The 24,916-nt window shown below is 41.0% G+C and overlaps 1 protein-coding gene across 1 annotated transcript in view; it reads right to left on the reverse strand.

The window, feature by feature from the left end:
* GABRB1 (gamma-aminobutyric acid type A receptor subunit beta1) overlaps window positions 1-24,416 on the reverse strand; it is a 126,627-nt gene extending 102,211 nt beyond the window's left edge. Inside the window, exons 1-3 of the mRNA XM_027457143.3 lie at window positions 24,230-24,416; window positions 24,065-24,156; window positions 23,883-23,950 (exon numbers count right to left, since the gene is read on the reverse strand). Of these exons, the coding sequence (XP_027312944.3) occupies window positions 23,883-23,950; window positions 24,065-24,156; window positions 24,230-24,315 (246 nt within the window). The 5' untranslated portion in view covers window positions 24,316-24,416. The remainder of the gene's footprint in view (window positions 1-23,882; window positions 23,951-24,064; window positions 24,157-24,229) is intronic.
* Window positions 24,417-24,916: the final 500 nt, after the last annotated feature.

Genomic DNA, 24,916 nt, shown 5'->3' on the forward strand with positions numbered 1-24,916 from the left:
CCTAGCAATTTCCTCAGATTTAAGCACAAAGTGAATGTTCAACATGATGGCTGCACTTTGGAATGCATACTGACAGACAATATCCTACACTGTAAAGGAGAACCTTTCAGTCACAGGTGAACCATCCAGAGTCCACAATGCATGTGGAGAACCTAACAGTTGGCTCTTTTAACAGGCTGGTGGAAAACAAGCTTTATTTTATGGAGAATAGAATCTTGTCATATCACCTTAAACATACGCATCTCATAGGCTGGCCACCAGTTGTTTACTTATTTAATTTTCCTTGCTGAGCTCTGTTTGTTTGTCTAATACTTCACACTGACAGCCACCACTAAAGGAACACCACTGAAGGACTGAAGTTAGAGCAGAATTTATTTGTTTAGAGGACAACTGAAGAGTTAAATGTTCCTTTGGTTTCCTTACAACTAACCTTCCAAAACTGCTGTAATGGAGAAACAGCTTTTGGTAAGCTGAGCAAAAAGGAGTTTATACCTTTCTCCACTTTTTGATCAAGAACAAGGTAAAGGAGAGGGGAAAAAAATGTACAGCAAAGTAGAGAGAGAGAAGATCAGTGCTTGCAGAATGATCCAAGATTACACAAATGATAAGCAATTCTAAATCTTTTTTATGCCCTTCCCTCTAGCCTTCATCATTTTTCTGTCTTCTGTATTTTCTGTTATTCCAAACCAACCAAATAATAGTCTACGTACACATAGAGAACGTGCTAGGGAAAATGACCAACAAAACATAAATGTAAGACAAAACTGTGACTAAGTGCTGTACTGACAGATGTTGCCATTCTCTGTCTACATTGGCCAGCCTTCCCTTTGTTTAATGCAGGAAGAATATTGACTTTATTATGGCTTCCAGTTGTTCTCATTCCAGAATTAATAGTGAATAGAAAAGGAAATCAAAAAAGCTTCTTTCTGCCGTCTGCCATAGATAAGCAAATGATGGCACTGATTCGACGAATATGCCAGACAGACTCAGTAAAACAAAAAGCCTGTTTTTTATTTGCTGTTCTGTAATTGGTTTACAGATACCTAAAACTTACAGGAAAGACAACTTTCAGAGATGTGGAGGCTCCACAACTATTATATATATTTTTGCTAATGTGTGTAAGTTCAGCAAATGTTGTTAATCTGATTCTCTTAGCATTACAATCAAAAGGACAGAAGAAAATTTGCATGGAAAAATGCATCCATGTAAGCATTTTTCTTCATAAAATAATCCTTTTAACTAATTGTGTTTTTTTTTTTTTTTTCCCAACTATTTGGACAAAAACTAAATTTCAGGTGACTAGTAACTTGGATTATGAGTATTAAAAGGCTTTGCCATGACCTGGAAACATTGGAAGCAAATTATATACACCTAAAAAAAAGAGAAGAACACAGGGGCAGAAATACATCATCATACAGAGCAATAAACCATTGTGTGAGTTTACCTCTTATGCGGTGAGGTTCACTTAGATAACTCCGCTTTTAAAATGAAATCAGAGATACCATAAAATCTCATAGTGAATTGATAATAATAAATCTGTTGGATGTTGTCATAACGTGTAATGTTGGAAAGGTCAAATCTTCAGCAAAGGAAAATACTATAGCTAGATAAAACATAATTGCAACTTTACAGCTGATTTACCGATTGAATTAGGCTAGCAAGAATCTCAGCTAAAAAACAGCTTTCCTTTCTAATCCTTGTTCAGAAAGACTAATACTTACTTTTATATGATCTCCAACAACATTACATACGATGTCCTTGATCACTATCCTGTGCAGTTCCTTATTATCTCCTATCATTTCTCTGCCTGACTCATCACATTGTCTAAGCTTTTTCCAAATGTTTAAGTAACTGTAGCCAGTCAAGCCAGTCATTCTTATCTCTTCTGGGAGTGATTTATTTTTTTCCAAAGACATTATTTTCAAAGGTTGCATTGTTTGGGGAGCTTTGTGCAATACAGTCACAGTTCTCCTGCTGTTGATCAACTCTTCTATTCTAACATCTGCAAGTAGCTATTGTGGGAGGCAAGGGATAGATTCATGATTTTGGGGCAATTTGTCAGTAGGAAATGGTAACTGGAAAATTATCCAGAGGATCCTGTATGAGGGAGAACAAGTAACATCCATTTCAAACACAGTGCCATGCAAAAGAAACAATGGTTGCCACCAACACAGAAGGAGTGGCTTACAAAATGTGCAGGATTTCTGTACTGCCTTATGTTTTCATTTATGGTTTAGCCCACAGTTGTGAATTCATTGTTTTTTACCATGGAACACTATGTAAATAGTGAATTTCATACCACTCTGCTTAGTATCTTGCTCAGTTGTTGGTACTGACTGGTTTAAAAAACAAGTGGACACTGTCTATGCACAAAACACTTTCTAGACCAAGAAGAAATATGAATATATTTCTGTTCCAAAGCTAATACATTCTGTTCATAATCATGGTGGAGCACTACAAGGCTCATTTTCAACTTTGGGAAGATGTCTGTGCATTTCCCTTTTGCTGTACCTATACAATAACAGAGAATAAAGTCATGCTTTAGTTTATTCCATTCCGTTCTCCAATAACAGCAAGTCCCTAAGCATTTTGCTGGACTTTATGTTAAGGTTAATGCTGATCACTAAATAAATTAAGCAGTTCATGAAGCATTCTTCAGGGTAGTGTTTTCTCCATCATAACTCTGTCCAAATTCTCCTTCCTAAACTACTTACACAGTTCTTGAGCTGAACACCTCAGCACTTTGAAACACCAGTTTTATTTACTTATTTTTTTTCATGTGATTTGCTGATGCAGCAAAGGATATGGGAGCCATGGGACAGCAGAGTGGGGAGAGTTCTCTTTTGAAGGGAAATTTTCTTGACAATCCTTTCTTGTTTGGTTAAATGTAAGACAGTAAAGTTTTTTTATAAAGTAAAAAACAACTTGAATTGCTGAAAGAGAACTACCTTAACAGAAGCTGATCCTCTATTTGTAGCCAGCAGCACAAGGGAGGTGATCGTCCCCCTTGTACTCAGCTCTGGTGAGGCTGCACCTCAAGTACTGTGTTTAGTTTTGGGTCCCTCACTACAAGAAGGACATTGAGGCCCTGGAGCATGTCTAGAGAAGGGCTACGAAGCTGGTGAAGGGCCTGGAACACAAGTCCTATGAGGATCAGCCGAGGGAGCTGGGGTTGTATAGTCTGGAGAAGAGGAGGCTTAGGGGAGACCTTATTGCTCTCTATAACTGCCTGAAAGGAAGTTGTGGGGAGCTGGGGGTCGGCCTCTTCTCACAGATAACTAGTGATTGGACCAGAGGGAATAGCCTCAAATTGTGCTAGGGGAGGTTCGGGTTCTAAATCAGGAGACATTTATTCTCAGAAAGAATAGTCAGGCATTTGGACCGGTGGCCCAGGGATGTGGTGGCGCCACCGTCCCTGGAGGCGTTTAAAGAAAGGTTGGATGTGGTGCTTAGGGACATGGTCTAGTGGGTAATATTGGTAGGAGAATGGTAGTACCAGATGATCTTGGAGGTCTTTTCCAACATTAATGATTCTACAACTCTGTGATTTCATATTTCTGTTTTGATTGTACTGTGCTTACTGATGCGCAAATAGTAGAGATTTCATCCGCTAACAGAAATTGATGAAAAAGATTTTTTTTTTATTTAGTTTTTAATGTTACATCTTCTGAGAGATTTATTTTCTCAGAAACCATCTTTCACTTTAATGAAAAATGTAGTTTATTTTTTAAAATTCGATCGTGCTATCTGATCTGATCGATCGCCTTCAACTCTGGAAAGCTCTAAGTATTTACTAGCATGTTATCTATATATGTTTTCTGTAGATCATTTCTGAAATATGTTTCATTGACTGTGTTTCTTTTTTATTGTTGACTCTGAATACAATTTTCAGTAAGACTGTCTGGGTATATCAAGAGTACAAAGAAACTGAGAAATTGCCCATATCTTCTATCAAGGTATCAGATCATCCCATGTTAAAGTGAGAAAAATACTCTTGCTTGATGCTTATAATGTACTTTGGAGAAACATACCTTCCACCCTCATAAAACCCAGACATTCTGGAGAGAAGATTGCTTTTTTTTTTTTTTTTTTTTTTTTTGCTTTTTTTGTCTTTTTTGTGTTTTTTTTTATTTTTTTTCCTCCTTTCTTTTTAAAGCACTGTTGTCAATCTGGGTCTATGCTATGCCTTGCTGTCTGGGCTGAAGATTCATTCACCATTTACTTTCTCTGCTTTCAGTGCCATTTCAAAATGTCATAATTTTCTCCCTGGAACTAGATAAAAACTATCAAATTTCATCCAAAGTGTCTCTCAAAGCACAGGCCAATTTTAGCAAGCCCATAACTAAAATCCAGCTGGATATCTTCCTGCTCTCTGCCAGAAGTCCTCCTTCTCATCTGCCACACAGGTGTTTGGTTTGCTTACCTCCATGCAAATGAATTGGACACCTGGTGAGCCCTCAGCCTGCATATCTCATGTATCAGAACAAAAGATATTGACTATGAAAAATACATATATCACTTTGTGGCTGCCTATTGCTGCCTACTCAATGGAAAACCCAACCCTGAGAAAATGAACTGGATTGCTGACATTAGAAAATGTGTGTTTACTTATCTTCTTGTAACATATTTTTACTCAGGCTTGCATATAAATCATTTGTGGCACTCATGTGGAAAGCAATACAGAAGTTGCCTATCTCCTAGCAGCTATGCTATGGAAAATATACTGCCTCTCCATAAATTCATTTGTTTCATGTCTGTAATAAAACCCAGACTAAGTGGTCAAAGCATTTTATCTCCAGCCTTATCTCACAGACATTGTTTCAAATCTCACCTAAGCCACAGTACCTGGAAACATAAGTAATTTATGCAAGGGGAGCATCTTGTGTGATAAAGCATCTTGACCTTATTCTTAGCTCTTTGAACAGAAGATTTTAGTGTAAATCACTTAGCTCAGTGTTGTTCAACTGCTATTCATGACACAACTTTCCAAGGTGCTGTGTATCCCTGGGATGGATGGGATGTACCAATATTTCTGCAAATGACCTCTATGAAAAAGCTAACTTGACATGGACCAAACTGGATATCATGTATTAAATTAGATATTGTAGCTAAGGATGCTGGTATATTTAGCTAAGATTGCTTAGACTTAAAAAAAAAAAAAAAAAAAAAAAAAAAAAAAAAAAAAAGCAAGATAACCGAATTAATACAATATAATTAATGGAATTAAAAACAGCAGGATTTATATTGGTGTTAGTGAGAAGGGCTTCTGATCCAACGTCAATTCATACTGAAAACTACGACTCTAAATTGGACTACTCACATAAAGAATGACATTACTTAAGAGTTGTTAACTCTTCCCTGTTACCCGTATGAAAATAAACCTAGGGAGCAGCAAAGAAGCCAACCATGCATTTCCAGTCTGCAGACCGCAGATCCTTATGCAGGCTGTGTACATGATGTGACAAGCTGTTTCATTAACTTTAAAATAACTAAAATGGCCATTGAGCTCAGGCATATCACATACAAGACGAATTTGTGAGAAGTGACTTATTTTAGAAGAATTATGGGTGCAAAACAAAGGACACAAAATGACTTACCCTTATCTGAAAGGAGCAGGTACTGAGAAATGTGATATAAAGCCATGAAGTGAATTTAGGAGAAACAATGTCCCAGAGACATGAGGAATCCCCTGACTGAGATATGGAAGGACTGCACAGCAATGATCCCATTTTACTTCCTGGCGTCTTTCACAGTAAATAAGCACAGAAAATACCCAGTGTAGGGCAGTATCACACTCACACAGTAGATGGACTAGATAAGAAAACTTTTTTATTTTACTATGATTTCTACCCTTTTTTCGTAACAAATGTAGCAGTTTTTTGTCATGGATCTGAGCACATTGTACTTGCTTAGGTCTTGTTACTTGTTCACTACATTTATGCAGATACAATGCCAGTTTACTCAATTTTTTGGATTTCTTGCCAAGTACCTGAAATTTTTCAGTTGGCACACACCAGTCATAACACCAGCCATATTATCTTCTCTTGCCTTTGACTGCTCTGTATAGTAGACATGGTCAAGAGAATGAGTCTGAGGAGCTCTTTTACTGCCAAACCACATCTAAAACCCATACAGCTTTCAGGGGCTCTGAATTACTTTGTGGAACTGGTCTGGTAATGCTTGAATCATGAGGTTAAGGACTGTTGGGGGAAAAAGCGTTGCTTCTTTTGAATTAAAGGAGTAACAGATTATAAAGCAAGAAAAAAAAAAAGGTCTTTCGTCTTTAAACTGACTAACCTTATCTTCCTGTGTTAGGGGAAGATAGACTGTACTATAGCATTAATGGAGAGACAGAGGATCTTCCAACCAAGTTATTTAGAGAAGGAGGGGGGGAAACTTTTCTCCTTGTCACTTCAAGCAACCTGCATTACCTCCCTGGTAAGCAGACTGATACCAACTGAAGATATTCAGCACTGCCATGCTCAGATCTCATTACAGCACATCAGGAGCAATATTTTGGGACTAAAGTATGTGAACTGCTCATCTATCCAGGAACTAAAGCTCAATATCCACCTTTTTGCACTACTGCACCTTCCTCCCCAAATACCACCCTTGCAATTTCTTGCAAAAGGCACTAAGACCCTCAGGGATACATATGAAAATTCACCAGCCTCTTTAATGATCAGCAGAGCCCTCTGCTGTTACATATTCTCTGCTGTTACATATTGTTGTCACAACTCAAACACTGGGCAAACCTGAAATTTAATGAAATTAAATAGCCTATTTACAGAATAGCCATGCCTGTTGCTTACTTAAGAAACAAGAAGTTAGTGGCATCAAAGAGTAAATAGAAAGAAACTGTAAGTTTTGTGCTTTGACATGCCTGATTCTTCTTACAAATTAGTATTGTTATTACCTTCTCCTGTGAATCCATTCTGCAAACAATATGTTCTTAAAGTGAATATGTAAGCTAAACAAATAATGAATACACAAAGTGTTACCAAGGCAGCCCAGACCCAGGCGTGTTTTGAAAGCTAATGCTGACAGAGGATGCATGATGCTGTGAGGTATTCAGTAACTTCCCTTTATTCTTGCACTCACACTATGTTCATCTGGAAACATACTGTACTGGGTAAAGTCTACTGTGCTGACTCAAGTTAAATTCACAGTTGCCTCTTGATATATCACAATATGTCATTCAGTAATTCCACTGAGGAAAATGTAATTACCATGCAACATCTTGTGCTGTCTTGGGATTTCTCACTAGGTAAGTAAGAAATAAATTCCTGTCAGTACCGCAAGAATACCATTTTAGAGATGTAGGAACAGACCAGCTGGGTCATAAGCCATGATGCTCTGTTGAAATCACTGGTCACAGGGGATATGTTCTTTTTTAGCTACAGGCTGTATGCCTTTTCTTTTCATCTGAGTATGCAGAAGCTTGCCCACTGTCCAAATAAATGCTCATACACTGGGTTTAATGCTCATAATATCCCCGTGAGGCAGTAATGACAACAGAGGAGGGACTGAGGGCCAGAGGAATTACTATGTCTGATATTTTTGTAAGGGACAGAAATTGACCCTATGGTTCCACCATGGGCCTCACCCCTGAGCCGGTTGTCTTTTTTTCTATAATGCAATATTTGACCACTGCAGGCACTGGTCTCCTGCTGAATACGAACCCAAATGTAAGGTTTCTGCACTGCCATCCAAAATGCTCTCTGTGCCTGTCCCAAGCTAGCTGAATTACTGACTGCCTTTTCTTCGGGAACTGTGACCTTCCCTGACAGCTTCGCTCCGCTGTTACAATGACAGTCACAGTTGCTGGGACGCAGAAGAATTAACATCCATGTAATTCCCCAAATAGTAGACCTACCCTAATTTATTTATTTAAAGTAAAATATACAAATAAAATAAAAAATTACACATCTATACAGAGAATGGAAGAGATTCTCACTTATGACTTTTAAAGCTTACATAATGCCAGAGATTCTCATGACTTTTAAAGCTTACATCATGCTGATTAATGTAGTTGTGGGTGTGAATAATAAAAGAATCATAGAATCATAGAATCATAGAATCATAGAATGGTTTTTGTTGGAAGGGGCCTTAAAGATCATCTAGTTCAAAACCCCCTTGCAAATACTGATCAGGTTTCCCAAAGTGCCATCCAACCTGACCTTGAATACCTCCAGGAATGGGGCATCCATAGCTTCTCTGGGCAACTTGTGCCAGTGCCTCACCACCCTCTGAGTAAAGAATTTCTTTCTTATATATAATCTAATCTGCCCTCTTTTAGTTTAAAACCATTACCCCTTGTTCTATCACTACACTCCTGACCACGAAGCCCTCCCCAGCTTTCCTGTAGGCAACCTTTAGGCACTGGAAGGCTGTTATAAGGTCTCCCTGGAACCTTCTCTTCTCCAGGCTAAAAAACCCCAGCTCTCTCAGCCTCTCTTCACAGAAGATGTGTTCTAGCCCTCTGATCATCCTCATAGGCCTTCTCTGGACTTGCTCCAACACGGCCCAACATGCATAGTTGGTTGTTCACATTCATTTTATTTTCACTGGAGCTGACTCAGTGTAGACTAGGGAGACTGAGATCTCAGATTACTGTCAGAATAACTTCTTATACCAACATTTAAATGTTAGGTTAGGATGGATGAATATAGCAGCAGGGAAGTTGTAAAAAAGCTGCATGGAAAACCAAGCTGTCTGCAAGCCAAGACTGAAATGACAGAGAATGATAAAGGGTTCTTTTTTTTTCTCACTTCCTCATTTTCATTTGTTTTGCATTTTGATATTTAGATCTTCTCAGCAGCTTTAGCATAGAAATTCAGTATTTTGAAAAGTTTTCCTTTATGCCTATGTGTGTTCAGGATAGTTCAGTTTGTTCTGAGCTTATGAATGTTAGGTATTTTGCAAGAATGTTAGGTATTTTGCAAGAAAACGCAATTACGGCAGAAATGTATGATCAGCCTAAGATGGGTTTGATTGATCACTAACACATCCTCATCAATTTCAGTGGAAATTAACCTAAGGACCATGTAGCCTGGATGCTTTTATAATCTATGTACTCCAGAAGAGTTAAATTGATATTTAGTGGAAGAACAGCTAATAGTTGAGAATTCCTTTTTCCCTACTTAAGTTTCAAACACATCATTTTTTCTTCTATGGAATCTCTATAAAAGATGATCCAATAGCACATGGATATAGTTAAATACTAGAATTAAAATATTTCAGTCAAAGTGTATTAATTCCAAATTGACATTGATTTACTATTGCCAAAAGTTTTCTCATGTTCTTTTTCAGAGTTCTTGAATGTTGCGAAGTGTTACGGTGATTGCTTCTGTAACTGGAGTGCATATGAAATACTGACGTGCCATTTGCTTGGACATAAGAAGAGCAAAATTGTGCATCCTTCTAAGTTTTGTGGATTCATAATGTTTTCAGTTATGTACGTAGCTCTGTATTTTTTTTAATCCTTATCCACAGTATTGTGATGAACTCTCCATAACTGTAATCATTTGGATGAGAAAAACAAACAAACAAACAAACAAACAAAAAAAAAACACCAAAAAATGAAACATAAAAACCAAACAACAACTGAGGATGGTAGAGCTGCCTGCTTTAGTCCAACCTCCCTTTTAGTCCCACAAATATCCTTGGAAACACAACAAACCACAAATTTATATAAAATGTCTGAGTGCACTGTATTCTTTTAGGAAAGAGGCTCTATATAGTCCTATACAAACCAACCTAAACCATGATATTCCTGTTTTAAGTAACAGTGAAAAGAACTGTCCATCTGTCATGACAGCTGAGCTGCCATGAGATCAGCGGGGTCCCTGCTGAGCCAGCAGTCATCCCCTGCAGGTCAGGTGCTGACGTTGTTCCCTGGACCAACAGGTTGTCAGCAGCTCCTCCTGCAATGGTTGTCTGTGATCTGAAGTGCCAGGGTTGCCTGGATTTCAGAACACAAGCTGTGCAAAAGGCATTGAAGCCACCAGGTCCTGTACTAAACACATGTAATAAGCTTGCCTGAACAATACATGTCTGAATCATCTGCAGATTAATATCTAATCTTCAAAAAATGTATTTGTTTCCAGTAAGATAGTAGCTTGATAGCTATCCTGCTGTGGAAGGAGCATAGCTATAAGCAGAAAAATTACCTAAACAGAAAAAGTGACTCATGAACAGAGAAAAAATATGTACCTATTTTCTCTTTCCTTCTCTCATTGTTTTGAGGAAAAAAAAAAAAAACAACAATATTCGACAACTCAATGAGAAGCATTCCTAGGTCATTCCTAGGTGTCGCCTTGTCCTATATTATGTTCTGAGAGGAGCAACCCACACTGCCTTCCCCATCCACCTTCCTACATGCACTACGGGAACTTTAGCTCCTTTCACAGTGTGTAGGGGTTTTGTTTCGGCAGGACCAGCACGGCTGTCAGACCCCCTATTGTTAACTAGCCAAGTGGCTTCTGGTAGATTTGTGTCCCATTGTTTCCATGTCCCAGCACCTAATGCTCGTAACATAGTCTTTAACAGTCCATTGTACCTCTCAACCTTCCCAGAGGCTTGTGGGTGATAAGGGATGTGGTATACCCACTCAATACCATGCCTCTTTGCCCAGGAGGTAATAAGATTGTTTCGAAAATGACTCCCATTGTCAGACTCAATTCTCTCTGGTGTACCATGACGCCACAATACTTGTCTTTCCAGGCCCAAGATAGTATTTCGGGCCGTGGCATGGTTTACAGGGTATGTTTCCAACCACCCAGTAGTTGCTTCTACCATGGTGAGTATGTACCGTTTGCCTTGGCGGGTTTTTGGAAGTGGTCCAATATAGTCAATTTGCCAGGCCTCACCATATTGAAACCCTAGCCATCTCCCCCTGTTCCAGGGAGATTTTACCTTCATGGCTTTCTTGATTGCAGCACAGGTCTCACACTCATGGGTAACCTGTGTGATGGCTTCAATGGTCAAGTCCACCCCTCGATCACGAGCCCATCTGTAAGTGGCATCCCTCCCCAGATGTCCTGATGAGAAAAGGAAGGCAGTGTAGGTTGCTCCTGCCTCGGGAAAAGGCAAACCCACTCATGGGATTGTCTTCGCCCAAGGACCAGGGTATACCTGGTGGGTCATGCAAAGGAATGGGGATATCAAGTGTGTGCCTCAAGGAGATTTGACACTGAGAGAAAACTAATCTGTAATCTAAGTTATATGTTGTAGGAAGATGCTGTAGGATCAACGACAGGTCAACGTTGCAAGGAGCCGGGCAGTGCAACAAGGACTTGAGCTAAGCTGGTGCTCGCGTTCAGACATCCAACTCCACCTGCCTTGAGTGGCCACTTTGGCAGATGAAGACCTAATCATCAACAGTTCTTATGAACGTTTTCCAAGAAAGACCTATGGAATGAGAAGATACACCTGCCTATCAATCTTGTCCTATTAAATCCTTGTCCTGTTAAAAGACAAGGAATAATGATGAGGATGCTTGTATGCTAAAGTATGGGGATCTGAGTGTGACACAAATGTTATGGAATAAGGGGTGGAGGTTGTATTGGGTCTGGCTGGAATGTTAACTTTCCCAGCAGCAGCCCATACAGTGCCGTACTCTGCAGTTGTAGCTGGAACAGCAGTGTTATCACACCAGTGTTGTGTCTGCTGCTGAGCAGCAGTGGCACAGTATTAGGCCTTTCTCTAACCCTCTTAGGGGGTGGGCAAAAGGTGAGGAGAGAAACATCACTAGGGCAGCTGGCCTAAACCAATCAAAGGGATATTCCATACCATGTGATGTCACACTCAGCAATAAAAGGTGGAAACAGGAAGAAGAGGGGAGGGGTGGGCTCTCGTTTGGAAGACGTCGGTCCTCCTCTCGAACACCGGCTGCGTGCGTTGAGGCCTTGCTTCAAGGACGTGGTCAATCATCGCTCATTTGTGGGAAGTAGAGAGTAATTTCTTTCCTCTGCACTTCCATATAGCCTTCATTTATTTTGTTTGTTTGTTTTCCTCCCTTCTTTTTATTTTCCTTTTTTCCCCTCCCTTTCCCCTTTCCCTTTTTATTTTCCCCTTAGTTAAATTGTTAGTTCATGGTAGTCTTTATTTAATTATTATAATTATTTCCCTTTAATTAAACTATCCTTATCTCAACCCGTGAGTTGTTCTTTGCTTTACTTCTCCCCCTCCTCATCTAAAGGAGGGGGAGTGAGAGAGCGGTTGTGGGGTTTAGCTGCCCAGTACGGTAAAACCACCACAGTAGTGTTCTGGAGCTGTCCTGTCATTTAATTGCTTATGGCTTCTTGGATTCTGCAGATGTGAGAACTGAACACCTAATACCAAGGATATTGCTGGCTGCTCTGCTGCTCTTTGCCAGTGCTGCACTTACTGTTACAGCTCTCAGGTAGATGATGAGTAGAAGAATTAATATTAATCACTTTACAGAATCACAGAATCACAGAATCACAGAATCTCTAGGTTGGAAGAGACCTCAAGATCATCGAGTCCAACCTCTGACCTAACACTAACAGTCCCCACTAAACCATATCCCTAAGTTCTACATCTAAACGTCTTTTGAAGACTTCCAGGGATGGTGACTCAACCACCTCCCTGGGCAGCCTGTTCCAATGTCTAACAACCCTTTCAGTAAAGAAATTCTTCCTAACATCTAACCTAAAACTCCCCCGGCGCAACTTTAGCCCATTCCCCCTCGTCCTGTCACCAGGCACAAGGGAGAACAGGCCAACCCCCATCTCGCTAGAGCCTCCTTTAATATACTTATACAGAGTGATAAGGTCACCCCTGAGCCTCCTTTTCTCTAGGCTGAACAAGCCCAGCTCCTTCAGCCGCTCCTCATAGGACTTGCTCTCCAGGCCCCTCACCAGCTTCGTCGCCCTTCTCTGGACCCGCTCAAGCACCTCGATGTCCTTCTTGTAGCGAGGGGCCCAGAACTGAACACAGTACTCGAGGTGCGGCCTCACCAGAGCCGAGTACAGGGGGACGATCACCTCCCTAGCCCTGCTGGTCACAGTGTTTCTGATACAAGCCAGGATGCCGTTGGCCTTCTTGGCCACCTGAGCACACTGCTGGCTCATATTCAGCCGACTGTCCACCATCACTCCCAGGTCCTTCTCTGCCTGGCAGCTCTCCAGCCATTCCTCTCCCAGCCTGTAGCTCTTCTTGGGGTTATTGCGCCCCAGGTGCAGGACCCGGCACTTGGCCTTGTTAAACTTCATACAGTTGACCTCAGCCCATCGGTGCAGCCTATCCAGATCCTCCTGCAGAGCCTTCCTACCCTCAAGCAGATCGACACACGCACCTAGCTTGGTGTCATCTGCAAACTTACTGAGGGTGCACTCAATGCCCTCATCCAGATCATTGATGAAGATGTTAAAGAGGACCGGCCCCAGCACCGAGCCCTGGGGGACGCCACTAGTGACTGGCCTCCAACTGGACTTGGCTCCATTTACCACAACTCTCTGGGCCCGGCTATCCAGCCAGTTTCTAACCCAACGAAGCGTGCGCCAGTCCAAGCCAAGAGCAGCCAGTTTCTTGAGGAGAATGCTGTGGGAAACGGTGTCAAAAGCCTTGCTGAAGTCAAGGTAGACCACATCCACAGCCTTTCCCTCGTCCACCCAGCGCGTCACTTTGTCGTAGAAGGAGATCAGGTTCGTCAAGCAGGATCTGCCTTCCATAAACCCATGCTGACTGGGCCTGATCGCCTGCTTGCCCTTCAAGTGCCGCATGATGACTCCCACTCACAACCTATTTAGCATCTATTCTTTGACAACCTAGAATGCTTACTGCAACTGTGAAGGCACAAAACAAAACAAAAACAAAACAAAACAAAACAAAACAAAAAACAGACAGAAAACCATAAGTAGTGTTTTATAGTCAGAAGTGTAACAATGCTGTACCCATGTCACGCTGCAAAATGGCTGGAGACCAACACTGCCCATGACGGTGCAGGATCATGTTATTCTTGAGAAATCTTGACTCATGCTGTGCATCCCATAACTGCTATTTCCTCCTAGCGGTCCCTCTCCTAGAAGCTACAACAGTATCACTTACAAATGATCCCTGTTCCAGTGAGAGATTGAGCAGTCAGGAGGATGGCTGGACTAGATGATCTTGGAGGTCTTTTTCAACCTTAATGAACCTATGATTATATGATAGATCAAACCCACAGAAGGGCAGTGGTTGGACATGGACCACATTACCCTATTATGTCTCTGGCAGTGCTATTTCCCTGGTGCTAAATGGTAGAACAGTGTAAAATTTATTATTTTTACGAGGTTTATTAGGTTCTGGGAGGGAAATAGTGGAGGATTTGTGTTATGTTTTCAGAATTGGCATGATAAAATATACAGACCATTTTGCCCATCAGGATGATACACTCCAGCATGAAGCAAAATTTTTTGTTTCATATTTGAAATTGGCTCAATGAACTGATAATTTGATCTGGTGCAAAAATTTCCTCTGAGAGCAACTCTGACGGACCACGTTGTGTTGGTGAGAAGAACTGGGAAAATTGCTTTGAGCGAAATGGTGTCTATTTTGCTGTTTGTATTTATATTGTGTTTTCTGAATTATGCTGGTCATTGTAATAATCTGCTTTGTGCTTACTGTGAATTTCTGCTAGGAGTAGCTAAAAGGAAAGAATGTGTTATTCCTTGAGATCTCAGTAATATATGCTACTCATGAGCTTCTAGAAAACAAAGCCATTTCTCTTGACAGTGAGAACTGAAAAAGATTTCTATGTGGGATTCATTTTCAATTGATACCACAATGACACTGTATTTGCTTCCTATTAGTGCAGGAATCCACACAGCATTTAACGAGCTGTGAAGTCTGTCATTGCAGATTTGATTCCCAGTGTGTTATTGATGTTTTGCAGCTTACTCTTTTTTTTTTTTTTTTCTAGTCAGACCTGGCACAGTAGATAAAATAAATCTGTAATTTACAGGTGGCTGCTAATCCCATGTTTTGTTGCCGTCATAGGAAGCTAGTAACAAAGCTGCACACTGCCTGTGAAGTGCAATACATTTATGAAGTCTTTGAAGCTTGCCTATGTCCTCTCCTTGACCAGTGTATTGGTATTCAGAGTGAATATTTTACAAACAAATTGGTCAAAGAGAGGATAAATCAGCATGGAAGAACACAGAGGAAGGGGTATCATTCCAGGCTTGGTTATTTGCTCATGCTGAAGAGTAATTACACAGAAAATTGTAGTGAAACAAAGGTTTAAAACTGCCATAAACTGGAAAGCTGGATTGCTCCTACAAACTGCTGAACAAACTGTTGAGTTTGTAAAACTAACATGAACCTGATTTTACTGGTGTGAGACATTTCATCCATGAGTATACTCCTTAAAACCAGTGAGGCCATCAGCATCTGGTCCCCTTGGATGGGACCAGAGTCTTCAGTGCTTGTGGGGACTGGTGCTGCCCAAAGCTCCTGAGACACACAAGCATGAATGCATCTACCTGCAGCTGACTGGTACTCATTTTACTTCAGCTGCAATTAAGAGGTTCTTCAGCATAAAATTATGATGGGAAATTAACTGCACTCCTCTTTTAATATAATTAAGATCCTGAACAATATTTAGACACCATGTGTCTGTTTCAGCAGTTTTAACTTTGCTATCTCTTCATTTTTTTCTATAGACAATTTAAAAAGACACAAGTGAAATTCTTCAATCTCAGCCAAATGGATTGATGAATCTTAATGGAGAACATTTATTCCAACCTTTAATTAAGTTTGGCAGTCTGAAACCATTAATCTTCACTTTGAAACTATGCAATCTACAGTATTTAAAACCTTACAACTCACTCTTGCTATGAGGTGGATGCCTGTGTGATAATACAACTTTCTAGAAGATGCCTTTGTGTCTTTTAGACTACCTTTCACCTGTCCATGACATAACACAAGCAATCAAGGATTTGCCCCAGCAGAGGATGGAGCAAATCAGTGTGACACTGCTTTGGCCAAACCCAGCCTTTTACTCTTGAAAGGACATTGTCAAGCTTGATACACAAAAAAAAATCATATCCACCTTCTCTAGCCCATGTAAATCTTAATACAGAGCTAGTGCTTAGAGAAAGGTTGAAAAAAACTGCTGTTAAAATCTGGTGTTATTCCACTAGATTATTCAGACTACTACTACAGATTTCCTTGTGAAAATATTTGCAGCAGTCTTGCCTTTGGGGTAGAAGTAATTTAATTATAATACACTTTCTGGAGCGCTGCCAGCATTACTGGCAGTATTTCGTGTGAGGGAAGAGGAATTCTACAATCACAAAGGTGCATACCTTTAGATTCATAATTATTTTTCTTGAAGAAAAAAAGGAGTCTTAAAGAGCATTAAGATACAAAATCTTTCTGAAAGTCATCTTGGACTCTTTCACCACCTGAGAGATGCCTTTATAGTTAGTTCTTCAGGCTTCCTTGATGTTTTAAAATACAGATTATGTAGATATGGGGAATAAGACATCACAAAGAACTCTTCTCAGCAGCTGCTGTTTGGAATACAGCACCCCACAAAACACAGCAGCTGGGGATGCTGATGAGTGATGGAAATCCCTGGGTTTGATTTAACAGTTTCAGCTGTTGTCTCAGACTACTTCGCATCCTGAGAAAAGGAGCAAGTCTTTTGGTGCTACCTGAGGATGAGGATCTTTTCACACTTCAGAGAAAACTGGTGGTGTGACTGTTCCTTCTTCTGGGTGCACGGTTTTAGCTCCAGGTCTTTCCTGAACTGCTAGTTGGAAGAGAATTTATGAAAACAGCCTAGAAGAAGTACAAAAAACTCTTCAGGCATAAAGTACAAAGTAAAGCTGATAAAAAAAAATAAATCACTAAGTTTTGCAGCCATTTGAAAAGCGTCCCTTAAATCTCCTTATGAAGACAAACGTTCACTGTGGGAGTTCCTGATATTCTCACCTTTCCAGATTCAGAAATAAAAAGGCAATGAAAATGGGGAAAATAAAAATACAAACTTTTAATTAAGGCCCTTGCCCTGTCCTACCTACCTGCCTACACAACCACACCCACCCACACAAAAAGAAACATTTTTCAGGTTCCTGGAAAAACTCTGTATTTTATAGAGGTATTTTTCTCTTTTTGGGAAAAGGATAATTTTGGGGAACGGGTCCTTTGTGTGAATTGTTGACCATTCTGTTACTAAAGGATCATTTGGGACCCTGAATGTTCTCAAAATGTTTGTGCTACTGAACTGTGGAGTTTGTACAGGCCTAACAGCCACCCAGTCTGGAAGTTTTCAGTGGTCACAGCATAGGCATATTGTTTGATGCAGATGCACAAAACAGGGCATGCTCTGCAAGACCCTGGATTTTTTCATCCATGTATCTGGAAGTCACGTCTCATTGCAGGTCCGATTGTGATAGGATTAACTGTAGATTTCAGGAAACAAAGCTGGCAGGATAAGTGTTTGGTGGAATGCTTAAGAAATCATATGGTCCTTTCCCTTCCAGGTATTTCTGACAGTTCATCACAGTAATAGCACTGTATTTCAGACTTATTTTTTGTTTTATTTTATTTTATTTTTTATTCCAGGCTCGGGAGAAAGAAGGAAAGAAGCACCTTACCAACACATGTTAAAAATTTGTGTTGTATGGCTGTATTCTTGCAATATGTTTTAAACAAATGGGAAGTGTGACCATCTTCTCTTTTGACTTCACAAATGCAGGCTCCACATGAGTTATATCATTTAGCTGGACTACAGATGTGTCAGGATGCCCTGTGGCATCAGGTTTAAAATCAGGGCTAAAAGATGATGTACGAGGGTCAGAACTGAGCTTATCAGCCCTTGAGAAATGCTAGGAAGTAAGGGTAAGCCACCTACAGTGGCCAGAGAGAGAAACAATTGAGGGAGATGGGAGAGTTGTCCATCTAATAATAAAAGAATCATTTCTTTTCTATGAGGGGCATTAATAGCTAGTTTGTTTAAACCTTGAAATAAGGGAACTTGTGAAGTATTATGCCTGTCATGCTAAAAAGAGAACTTGGAATACTTGATTGAAGCTGGTCTCAGTTGAGTTTGATTTAAAAAAAAAAAAGAAGATTTATCTTTTCTGGGTCACATGAAACAACTTTTAAGTTATCACTTTATCTGTTCTGTCTACTTGTTAATTTTGTTGAAGGACCACTTATTCCTGTATTCAGATGAAAAATAACCCAGCAAAACATCCAATAACATGACCCAGCTACTTAACCTCAAGCTGCCTATTTCTACATTCATTCCATGTTTCACTGTTAATATAATTACTCCTGCTCAGAACAGACAGTGATGAAATGATCTGACCTTTATGTATTATTACTTGATTAGTTTTTCTTTATTTGCTGGAAAAAATAAAATCAGTTGCTGAATGTTTCTATTAATATTCATTTCAAGTCCTCTGTATGTCCTTCATGCTTCTCAAGAGAGTTGCTATATAACAGAAAAGTACTTCTCCCTTCTTCTTCTGCACTACCACTAGGCTAATTTTCATTAAGAATTGTTGAGTTTTATGACAATTTTCAAAATCAGTTTAATCTCTATGAGGATCTTCAGACAAATGTATTTAGACTAAGGAACTGCATTTATTGTCATTGTGTCTGCCCTGATCACTTTTGTTGCCTTATGAGGTGAGCTGAAGGAATTTGACTTTCTAGTTCTCCAGGTACCAGACTTAAGATTCAAATAAAGGAGATTTGGCTGCTGTGATGCAAAGAGCTATGGAAATGGAGTTCGTGATGCTAATTTGGGTCCTAAACTCTCCACAAGAGAGCTGATTTCCTATACTAACATTCACAACAGCCAACATGCTGCTTTCTCAGACACTTAACCCAGCCAGTCAACCGAGGGACAAGATGATGCGTGAAACTCTGACGAAGTCTGTAAACACAGCTTAACCTGCAAAAAGTGCCTTAAGATAGCCTGCACCCATACATGTAAGTCTCTCTATTGTTCCTAAAGTTGGGGTCTAATGCATGAGTGCTGGCCAGTCAGGAGTAACGGGTACACTTCCAGTGGTTCTAAACCTTACCCAGCTTGAGGCTAAAATCATGCTTTGGGCTGTGGGCACAAAGCTACCGTATATTTCATTTGAATACCTTGATTCCTCTCTTTACTAATACAAAACATTAATTTATCCTCAACAAAATAACACTGAGTATTTATTACAATATGGTAACATGGTGAAATACATAATTGTGCCTGAAAACATACAGTAAAAAATGAAAAGATGGAATTACCTTGAAAATTGTCCACTATATAAATGGTTGTGCTGGATATTAATGAATATCTTTCTGGGAGCTGTTGTGCATTTTGTGCCATAATGCATTTGCTGCTATGGTGGCAATGTGTGATGCAAAAGGACTATGAAAGAACTTCTTCAGACAGCAAACTGTTTGTAAGCCTCCAAGGTAATATATCTATAACCTCCTGGTATGTTGGAGGGTGAACTTCTCTTGGATTTAATTTCTAATATAAGCTAGTGTTTCAGTAGGAGGCCTGAGAGCAGCCCTAAAGGCTGAAGAAAAAAAGAGAAGCATTACGTTGCTTCCAGGAAAAATTAAATAAGTATGGTAGAAAATGATGTCTGGTTACATGGGCTGTGGAGTGTTAATGCTGTGGGAGACACTTTGACCTCCAAACCCACCACAGTCATGCAGAAATGACAATGTGAGGGATCACACGCAACACAGGGGTCTACTCTGTGCCACAACTGCATGACATTATCATTGAGCATAAGCAAAGGTGTCAAAAATGCACCAGAAGATAATGTCTATTTCTATGTCTATTTTTTATGTATAATCATAAAGGCAGAAAAGATAAAGAGACAGAATACGAAAGGCAGGTATAGCACGAAATGGATTTAAAAAAACCTACATAGTTGGCTTATTTATCTACCACTTTCCCAAAGGGTACAAATATGAGTGGTTTAAGCTAAACTAAATTCTTTCTGGGCCAAGAATGTTTTCCAACAAGTTGGGATGTTGACAGCATAAGAGGTAGGCTTCTTAAGGAGAAACCCTGGGAAGACGATAGTGATTTCTGAATAGTGAGCAAAGATGAGATCCTACTTCTCTGCAAGATTTGTGACTTGTTTGGGAGAAAAACAGTAAAACAGACTTTGGTTGTGGAGACGCTAAAGAATTATACCTTTTCTGCCAAAGAACTATTAAACTTTCGTCTCTCTTTTCTTGCTGGGACATAAAACCTGCAATCTGGTATCACATAAATGAAATCCATATCATCAGTGTAAAATCAGTATGGCACTTCAGGAACTGAGTTCCCCAAAATGAACTAATGGGCTTATTTTTTGTGTCTCTCTCAACTGCTCTATAAAAGGTTCTTTAATGTGTGCATTGGTTTTCAAAGCTTTACAGCACATAACAGCTACTTTTTCTCTACTATAAAGGTTTGACTAACTGCTCAGGAGGAAAAACAGAGAGAAAATTGTCATGTATTGCATGCGCACTTTTTTTTTTTTTTTTAAGAGTCCAGTTACTTCTCAACTGTTTCCTTGTAGATATAGCAATATGTAATATGCTTGCTTGCCCTGAAGCTTGAAGGTAACTACCATGAATCATACTATCCATGTTCATTCTTGATGTACAATCAGCACCTTCTGTTAATCAGGTAAAGGTATCACAGTAAAGCAGACAATTCACGTCACAGAAACTTAATAGATTTAGTCATAGTATGGTTCTTAATGAACTCTTTATATTCATGTAAATGTCTAATATACTTCTAAAGGAACTCTGTCATGGATGAAAATTAGCTGAACAGTCATTAACTGAGACAAAGCAGAAGAGTCACCTTGTACCTTTGGAAGTGAATGCTTTGTAAATTCCAATTACTGTAGCATGGATGTGAAAATCTGATGGAAACAGATTAAAACTTATGGTGTATTAGGAAGAAGGTATGATTAGAACAGGGCAACGGTCATTACAACGTTGAAATTCTACTTCTTCTGCTTGTTCAATGTATGACAAGCTCTTCAGCTTATTACCTACAAAAATCAATATACGACAATGGGCCCGATGCCAAACACAGGTGTCACGAGGATGACTGCTTCAATTAATCTTTATGTAAAAGTTGCTATGGCAGCTCAGTACAGTATTGTTGAACTACCAAACAGGCATAAAACAATGTAGTTTAAAAAGCTGAACAGATGAAGCCTGAGTACTTAGGGGAAATAGAAAGAATGGTTGACTTCAAGGTTTTGTGAGCTTTTTGTAATTAATTGAGTATATTCATAATAACTTAGCATATTTGAAGAAGCCATTACAACTAAACAAGCTGCTTGAGCAGACAGTTATTACAGATGGTTTTCACAGAATTCACAATTGTTCTGTTGTTAATATTTCAACTTTTGCCTGATGACTGGGTTTACTCAGACATACAAATCTGCCTGTTAACTTGGTGGACAGCCTACAGCTGGGACAAATTCTCATCTAACATGCTGATGGAGTACAGAGACATAAACAAAACAAACAAACAAACAAAAAGAACTTTACTCTTATTTAAGCACTAAAACTGAAATAGAAAGTTTAACCTCACCAGTGGGTACCATGATTTGGAATAGCTGCTTCTGCCATTCTGGAAATAAGGTTTCACATTCCTGAGGAGAGCCAAGGGATGAGAGAACTGCCTCCACTCCTCCTAGGTGAGACTGACTGAACAGAATGATATCTCTTCCTCCTCTTACTAAGGAGAGGAAAAAAATCTACAAGACACGAGTTTAAAAGGAACGATGAAAAGCTAAAGGATTCACAGGTTGCTGCAACACTTCAAAGCTCTTTTTCTCAGAAAAAAAAATAAAATAAAATACTAGAATAAGGCATTATGTCACTAGGCAGGAATGTTTCTCTGAAGCTGACAGCAATCCCCTAATTTCTTCAATGATGGATGAAGTTACTGATCATTGTCCAAAAAAAAGACTATACAATGGTCTCTGACAAAGCAACAAAGACCTTGTGACAAAGAACACTGTAGACGTGGTATGAATGTAGTACAGGTGATATGGGAGAGCCCTTTCAGAATGATTCCAAACGGGGACTGTTTTTTTCCCCATATTTTGCCTTAAGGTACCAGTTTTTGGCTATACCTGGGAATTATACCTGGTTGCTTACTTCCACTGTGAAGATGCATTGTTAATTTTAAGAAATTAAAACATCTTGTCACTTTTTTGATCAGTTTTGTCAAGCTGCTTCCCCTTGCACATAGTGAGTTGCCAAAAATCCATCTAGCATGCAAATTCACTTGAATGGAAACTAGAAAGTTCAAATTACGCATTCCCACAGGCTGTGCAAGAATTGGAAGGATGCAGGAAGTTGCATGTTGGTTCTGTCAGAGCTAAGCAGAAATGCTGCAAGCCACTGCAATGCAATGCAATGCAAACCACAATGAAATCCAATGCAATTCATCCCCCTTGGCATTTCCACTAGAAACTGTCACATCCACTCCCCTATGAATTAACAGGACTTCAGGTGTTAACACTTCATGAAATATATTCTGGACCTTTCAGAACAGGTATTTTGGTGATGGTGTTTGCAGTGTTTGGCTTTCTCAGGGCACACTGCTTTGTAGAAGCAGCAATCCTCCTTCAGGGTGGTAGAAACAGTTTGGAGATGTTTTATTCTTTGACTATTTTGATATGGAGAAGATTTATGTTCTGTTTTGTCTGGCTTATCTGCACAGTCCCTATCATGTCCTCCCTTAAAGTACAAAGCAGTAACAGGAACTACAGGAGCTGAAACTTGAGACTGGTATGCTACATGCAAAGTGACAAATATCCTTTCCTCCCAACTCTCTTAGGTGCAATCTTAACAAATATAGCAGTTACGTGCAAATAGGAACTGTGCTTGTAGAGCAAACAACAGAAAAAAAAGTAAATATAAAGAGGAAAACAAACTCTCTTCATCAGTTTTCAATGACAACTATTAACTCTAATATACAAGGGGAAAAAAAAAAAAAACACAAAGAAATTACTTTGAATGGACAAATACTTTTTTTTTTTTTTTAAAAAAAAAAAGTAAAATAAACTGCTGAACAGTATGGAAATGCAAGGTTTTAAGCTTCTTTTAGCCAAATAAGCATTCTCCTATGTAAAGAATGCATCTTAGAGTTTCATGAGACCCAGTACAAGAAAAGACAGTGAGAGCAAAATGCCTGGGGTGCATGCTAATCCAGCATGATTCTGTAAAATGTTCAAAGTTGTACCTGATTTTTCAGTTTCTTCTGGGAAAAGACTGTCAAACGAGGCAAGCAGTGTACAGACATATTTTTTGTTCTTCAAGCCTGCATGTCTAGCAACGCTCCTTTCAGCGGCAGAACTGAAATCAAATGCCATACGTTTCCCACCTGTAGCTGGGGGACTTTTCTAATTTTGATAGCTGGATCGGGAACATCCTTATGTATTTAATCTACAATGCTTTTTTCTTCTACAGGAATGAGTGATTTGTAGAAGCTGCACATTCTTTTCTTTTGACGCTTTTATTCAATGCCGTTAGCTTGCAATACGAGGTGTCTAACTTTAAATCATTTGACATTAAGAAAAAAAATCAAGCAAATCTGTCATGCGCTGCTACAGCTAAGGCAAACCCAAGGTTTCCAATGACAGCTGCTGACACTGGAAAGAGCAAAACACTGCAAGCAAAGCCCAGAACCTCAAACCTGTAGCAGGCATGCTGAGCAAGGCAGCGAGCACTTCTGGAGCGCTACACGTGAATGTTATGCCAAGAGCACAGACAACTTTTCCTTGCACCCCGACGTGCCCGGCTGCTTTGCAGGATTTGCTCTCCCTCGGGCACAGCGCCCTGAGCAGGCAGGTGCCGACCCGGGGGCGAGCGGTCGCCCTTGGCTCACTCACCATGTTGACTTCGGACACCACGTCGATGCTGGCGATCTCTATCCGCATGCCCACACCGACGGGCGGCCCTGCGGGGAAGGGAGAAGGGAGGGAAGGGGATGCGGGAGCCGGGCTTAGACGGGGGAAGGCGGGGGGGGAGCCCGGGCAGCGGGGCCGGGGCGCGGGGAGCGCGGGCGGCTCACCTCCGAAGTCGGGCCTGAGTCGGATGTCGTAGCCGTGCAGCAGCCCGTCCACCGTCTCCTTCACGTAGGACATGTTGCTGGGCTCGTCGGCGCTGCGGGAAGGAGCACAGCCGGGTTAAGGGAGGCGGCCGGCGGCCCCTGCGCCCGCTCCCCTCCGCCGCTCACCTGCGCGCCGCGCACGCCACGGCCAGCACCAGCAGCACCGGCAGCATCCGCAGGGCCAGCGGGCCGCCCCGCCTCGCCGCCCTCATCCCGGCCCCGGCAGCTCCCCTGCCACCGCCGCCTCGCCGGGGGCAAGTTGGAGCGGAGCGGAGCGGAGGGGAGCGGAGCACCGAGCCCCGCCGGCCCAACGCATGCGCGCAGCCCCCCGCCGCCCCGCTGCCCGTCATGGGGGCCGCCGGCACGGCGGGGCTGGGTGCTCGCCGGGGGGCAGTGAGGCCCGTGGGGGTCCCCGAGCGGCAGCCACGCGTGGTCGCGCACCCCCGGGGGAAGGGGAGGTGGGCGAGGGGTCTGCGTGGGCAGCCGCAGCGAGAGGGAGCGGGGAGGGCAGTTCTGTGGGGAGCTCACGGTGATGCTAAGGTGACACGAGAGGTGACACAGAAGAGTGTCGGTGCATCCGAAGGGAATTAATTGCATGGCAGGGTGATGCGCGTACTTTGCCCATTTGTGAGGGCTGGAGTCGTAGTTACACATCTGTCTGTCCCTCTGCTTTGTGATACCTATCATTGGAGTGGTCCCCCGAAGTACCAGGAGTGGCATATGCAGTCAGTCGCAACACATTTGGAGTTGATCTTTTTCAGCCAAAGTCTTTTATCTTATGTTTTCTTAAGACAGGGTGAACCTACGGCCTTG

Source organism: Anas platyrhynchos, chromosome 4 (genome assembly GCF_047663525.1).
Source record: "Anas platyrhynchos isolate ZD024472 breed Pekin duck chromosome 4, IASCAAS_PekinDuck_T2T, whole genome shotgun sequence".
Lineage (NCBI taxonomy): Eukaryota > Metazoa > Chordata > Aves > Anseriformes > Anatidae > Anas > Anas platyrhynchos.